Raw genomic sequence first — 6,319 nt, 5'->3', positions numbered from 1 at the left:
GACCATACATACATTACCCAAAAACATCACATGGGGAAGACAGGTCAGAGAGGTATAACATGGAAAATGCACCACATGAGGAAAGATAAGGAGAAAAAAATAACTCCCCCCAGACGGAGCTCCAACAGGGAGATCAGTTTGAGAACAGAAAAAAACACCTCTGCACATGAAAAAACTCTTAATACACCAAAGAAACACATGACAAGCAACAGGGGAGGGTAAAGGGTGAGAGACAGCCAGTGTAGACAGTGCATCTGGGCCTGCAGCATAAGCGCTGGTCTCCTTGATCTACCGTCAGCATCGGAAGGGAATAAACGTCGAAGGAGTTTGGACGGGGGATGAATGTACATCTGCATGTATATATATGTCTTTGTCTGTATGTGTGTGCGTGTCCAGAGTTCAGCTGAGACAGTGTCCTTCGCCCTGCCAGGCTAAGTAAACAGTCTTCCAGCCAACACAGGTGGCCTTGCATGGAGTGGGAAGAACAGTCTAAACACAGTCGTTATCAGGGTGTTGTTGTTCAGCTCCAGCCTTGAGACCGCAGCTGGCGCCGAAGGGGTATCCGCATTATGATGGTGATTTTTACTTTACTGCGAACAACTCATATGAATTTCAAAGCAGTTCTAACAGTCCGACACTGGTCTCTCAATCTCCTGTTGGAGAGCTGCGAGCTTCTCCATGATGTTATCAACCTTACGCTCCGTGTTGTTGTCATTCTTGTGCTCAAAGAGCCGATTCTGAGAACTCACGACCGCAGTGAGCTGCTAAAAGATGTGATCCAGTTTGCGCTCAGAGGTCTTATTCTGAGTATTCACGGCAGCCGTAAGCTTCTCCAAGATCTTATCCATGCTGCACTCAATGAGCCCATTTTGAGAAACTCACGCCTCGTCCCATCGTTTCAATCCCAGCGGGCAGCCTTGTGGGGGTTTGAACAGCCGGTTCCTTAATTCTTCGATAAGTCAGGGCCAAGCCAGCTCCGATCAGCCAGAACCCTGTTATCATGGTTCCGAATAGGTAGATATCTTCAGCACTCAGGCTCACCCGAGCCCAAACTTCTCGTTGAGAAAAGGGTGTCAATTGCATTCAGAGACCAGATTGATCAAATCCATAATTCCTCTTTTAGGTTTTAGAGAACAAACATGTTAAAAACACAACAGCCTTAAAAAATGCAGAATAGTTTGGATCCAGAAGCAGGGTTCATACATCATCACTTAAAAATTGGATATCCCACCTGCTGTGAATGTTTTAATGCAGTACAGTTGTTATTATTATCATTTGTCACATCCTGTTTGTGACAGTTAAAATAAATAACATTCATATAAGAAATAAAATTGTCTCGTGTAAACTGTGTGGTGCTACAGTGGCTTTTCCACATTTTGTCACATTACAGCCACAAACATGAATCAATTTCATTGGACTTCCAGGTGAAAGACCAACACAAAGTGGTGCACACATGAGAAGTGCAACGAAAATCATACATGATTCCAAACATTTTTTACAAATAAATAACTGCAAAGTGGGGTGTGCGTAATTATTCAGCCCCCTTTGGTCTGAGTGCAGTCAGTTGCACATAGACGTTGCCTGATGAGTGCTAATGACTAAACAGAGTGCACCTGTGTGTAATCTAATGTCAGTACAAATACAGCTGCTCTGTGACGGCCTCAGAGGTTGTCTAAGAGAATATTGGGAGCAACAACACCATGAAGTCCAAAGAACACACCAGACAGGTCAGGGATAAAGTTATTGAGACATTTAAAGCAGGCTTAGGCTACAAAAAGATTTCCCAAGCCTCCAACATCCCACGGAGCACTGTTCAAGCCATCATTCAGAAATGGAAGGAGTATGGCACAACTGTAAACCTGCCAAGGCCGTCCACCTAAACTCACAGGCCGAACAAGGAGCATGCTGATCAGAAATGCAGCCAAGAGGCCCATGGTGACTCTGGACGAGCTGCAGAGATCTACAGCTCAGGTGGGGGAATCTGTCCATAGGACAACTATTAGTCGTGCACTGCACAAAGTTGGCCTTTATGGAAGAGTGGCAAGAAGAAAGCCATTGTTAACAGAAAACCATAAGAAGTCCCGTTTGCAGTTTGCCACAAGCCATGTGGAGGACACAGCAAACATGTGGAAGAAGCTGCTCTGGTCAGATGAGACCAAAATGGAACTTTTTGTCCTCAATGCAAAACGCTATGTGTGGCGGAAAACTAACACTGCACATCACTCTGAACACACCATCCCCACTGTCAAATATGGTGGTGGCAGCATCAGGCTCTGGGGGGGCTTCTCTTCAGCAGGGACAGGGAAGCTGGTCAGAGTTGATGGGAAGATGGATGGAGCCAAATACAGAGCACTCTTGGAAGAAAACCTCTTGGAGTCTGCAAAAGACTTGAGACTGGGGCTGAGGTTCACCTTCCAGCAGGACAACCACCCTAAACATAAAGCCAGGGCAACAATGGGATGGTTTAAAACAAAACATATACATTTGTTAGACTGGCCCAGTCAAAGTCCAGATCTAAATCCAATCGAGAATCTGTGGCAAGATCTGAAAACTGCTGTTCACAAACACTGTGCATCTAATCTGACTGAGCTGGAGCTGTTTTGCAAAGAAGAATGGGCAAAGATTTCAGTCTGTAGATGTGCAAAGCTGGTAGAGACAGACCCTAAAAGACTGGCAGCTGGAATTGCAGCAAAAGGTGTTTCTATAAAGTATTGACTCAGGGGGCTGAATAATTACGCACACCCCACTTTGCAATTATTTATTTGTAAGAAATGTTTGGATTCATGTATGATTTTCTTTCCTCTTCTCACATGTGCACCACTTTGTGTTGGTCTTTCACCTGGAATTCCAATAAAATTGATTCATGTTTGTGGCTGAAATGTGACAAAATGTGGAAAAGTTCGAATACTTTTGCAAGCCACTGTAAATAGGCCTATACTGCTGTACTTTAATGTCGGTCATAAGGGTGGTACTTCAAGAGACATATGTTATGAGGTGGTCCTCACTGTGAAAAGTTTGAGAACCACTGATCTAAAGACACTGAGTGTTTGTGAGAACACGTAAAACTGTTTTGATGTATTTGTGCAGTTTGAGGTTTTGTGAATGTAGATTGAAAATTCAATTTAATGTTTAGAGTTTTGAGGAAGAAGGTGGAAGTGTCGTGGTCCGGAGTCTGTAGACTCCATGTTTATGTTTTAGGTTAATTAATATTCTGTGGTTTTGTTTATTTTGGGTTATTTGTGATTGTTCAGAGTTTAATGTTCTCTGTTCCTCGATTGTGTTTTGCTTAGTATTTTTGGTTCTATGGTAATGTTTTCAGGTTACATCCTCCCAGTCTCGTCTAATTAGAATCAACTCTTCCTCCTCTCTGCCATTTCCTTGTTTCCTTGTGTGTGTATATTAGTGTGTGTTTGCCTCTTTGCTCTTTGTTGGAGCATCTGCGTCTCACTGGTGTTTCATCCGCATCTCGTTTCCTGCTGGCCATCCCCTGTGTTGTCTCAGTCTCCTCACGTTTCAGGTTTGGTTTGTATTTTTCCCAAAGTTTTGTTCACGCCATACCCGTTCCTGTTATGTGCTTCACTTACATTAAATAAAACTTACTCCCTGAATCTGAGTCTGCGTTTGGGTCCTTCCAATAAAACCCGCAGCTGTGACAGGGAGCTTTGTAGTGATGTATCTTAACAACTATAAAATGTAAATTCTCAAATTATATTTTTGGAACTTTATTTTATTGTGTTTATTTTATTTTAAAATTATACTATTAATATGTTATAAAGCTATGATAAAAACAATTCATATGGTTGAGTTTGTTTGTTTCAGAGTCAGAGAGCCGTGTCTCTCTACAGTCAGAGGTTTTTGTACGGCGCCTCAATGAGTTTGTATCACTGTGGTGGACTTTTGGTGGAGGAACCAGACTGCAAGTTGGAAGTAAGTCGAACTTAAACCTCTTTTATTTTATCAGATTTCTTTCTTGTGGTTATCTTGACTTTTCTGTTCAGTGTGCCAGAAAACAAAAATCATTAAAACAGTTTTTAGATCAATTTTCATGAAGACACAAAGTTAGCTTCAGAATAAATGTTAAAATCAATATTAACAAATAATATAAAACATCAGAGTTGACTTGAGGATTATTGAGATATATATATATGTCTGGTTAACTCTTGAGAGCTTTTGGTTTTAATTTAGTCTGTTAGAGTCAGAGAGCCGTGTCTCTCTACAGTCAGAGGTTTTTGTGCAGCGGCTCAGTGAGTTTGTATCACTGTGGTGGACGTTTGGTGGAGGAACCAGACTGGATGTTGGAAGTAAGATTATAATGTTTTTAAAGAAACTACATCGAGGTTTAAATGTCAGCTTTATAACAATGAAGTATTCATGTAGAGGTAATATTATAACCATTATACACTGGAGGCTGACTCCATCAGCTTTAATTAGATTTTATGTCGACATTTCTGACATAAAGACGATGCATTGTGTAAATAATATAAACTGTCATCAGCCTGTGATTATTTTCTAGTTTGAAATCACAGTCACTGTTTCTAAGATGAATTAAATGTAACTGTCCTCAAGTTAAACAGAGTGAAGATAAAGATTTCTGGTCTTTTACTTAGTCAGTAAAAATGTAGAATTTGCTTAGAAATCATAAAAGCACTACAATAAATGACTGAAACTCACATGAGGTAAGTAGAAAACTTGTGTATTATACAGAACGGAGGTTTTTGAAGATGAACATCTTGTATAATTGTTGCCATATCTGCTTCTTTTATTTCCAGAAGTTAAAGATGGGCATTTGACAGTGTGCAGCACGTCTGGTGTTTCTGTTGTAGCAGATATCATTTCAAATGTCATTAAAATCATGTAAGCAGTAAAAGAAATTAATCCACATCATTCAAGTAGTGCTATTAAGTTTCTTATCTCCAACAAGTGATGTGTTATAGATAACTGATGACTTTGAAGCTAAAATAGTTTTGTAAATGTTTCCACATCTGCTTCTTTTATTTCCAGTGTAGTTTGAACATATTTCAGCTCAAACTGTGTGATGATTCTCTCTGTGCTGATATGCATGAGAGGTTTCTTAAAGGGAAGTGAAACAATGTGTGAGTGAATGACTGGTGGAGCAGAAAAAACACCTGACAGAAACTTCTTAACGGAGAAAATCAAATTGTGGTTCCTGTCCTCTAAGCTGATTGGTGTTTCCTAGGTGATACCCACCCAGCCCTGAAGGTGCTGGGTCCCTCCAGTGAGGAGCTGAAACAGGGGAAGGCCACGCTCATGTGTGTGGCCAACAAGGGCTTCCCCTCAGACTGGAGTCTGTCCTGGAAGGTGGATGGCAGTGGCAGCATCAGCTGGGAGGAGAGCAGGAGCCCCGTGGTGCAGGAGAACGACGGCCTCTACAGCTGGAGCAGCACCCTGAGGCTCCCTGCAGACCACTGGATGAAGGTGGGCTCTGTGACCTGTGAGGCCACCCAGGGCTCCCAGACTCTGGTCTCAGAGCCACTGATGAGAGACCAGTGTCCCCAGTCCTGAACTATATGTGACTTTTATGCTGGTCTTACTTTCACACTGCATTCTGTAGCTTTTTTTTCCCAATTTCTTCTCTCATTTTTCATTGCTTTGTTTAAAGTTTAAAGTTTGTTTAAAGTTTTAAAGAATAAAAAAAATCTACATTAAATAAGAATCGAGTGTTTGTCTTACTTTTGTGGTGATGTCAATATTAAACTCTAAATAATGATTTCCAGGATTCTTATTGGAAACCAGTGTGCTATCTGTAGTCTATATGAGTCAGTAGAATTAAGCCACTTTGAATACATGAAGTTAAGCGAAGTTTATGTTAAAGAGTAAGTGCGAAGGGGAATTGATAAGAACTTAGAGATTATGATTTTATTACTGAGAATATTGAGCGACACCGCCGTTATTCATGCAAAGTCATTGCATGCTGTTTAATGAATGTTTCAGCATGTTGTAGCTTGTTATATAAAGCAATTTGAGTTCTCAGGTGGAGTAGAAAAGCGCAATATAAGAATGAGTCAAATGATCAGTGTTGAGGTATTTTAAAGTATTCTATTATGCAGAGTACTTTTTTAAAGTAATGCAGTACATTATTTTGGTGTTTTTCTGTAAAATCACCTGAAACACACCATCTCATAACTATCATTTAACAATAAGAACTTATAGGCTACAGTCCCTCACGCCAATATAAATCCCTATCCTATCCATTCACTTAGCTTAACATCACCCTGGATTCTTGATTAGTTTAGCATTAGCATGCTGTCTGTGCAGAAGCTTGCAAGCAATCAAACTTGTGTTACCGGCATAATGTTTA

At 40.7% G+C, this 6,319-nt stretch overlaps 1 gene segment (V, D, J or C); it reads left to right on the top strand.

Annotated features, from left to right (window-relative positions):
- The first annotated feature begins 3,398 nt into the window (after nucleotides 1–3,398).
- Nucleotides 3,399–5,674, top strand: LOC146548593 (Ig kappa-b4 chain C region-like). The segment is given in 2 exon segments: nucleotides 3,399–4,854; nucleotides 5,198–5,674. Coding segments are annotated over 2 exon segments (342 nt in total).
- The last annotated feature ends 645 nt before the right edge of the window (nucleotides 5,675–6,319 follow it).

The sequence above is a fragment of the Mchenga conophoros genome, linkage group LG22 (genome assembly GCF_057382185.1).
Source record: "Mchenga conophoros isolate Kocher_MC1m ecotype Shallow Benthic linkage group LG22, M_conophoros_male_GT1.1, whole genome shotgun sequence".
NCBI lineage: Eukaryota > Metazoa > Chordata > Actinopteri > Cichliformes > Cichlidae > Mchenga > Mchenga conophoros.
This window is presented reverse-complemented; position numbering and strand designations above follow the sequence as displayed.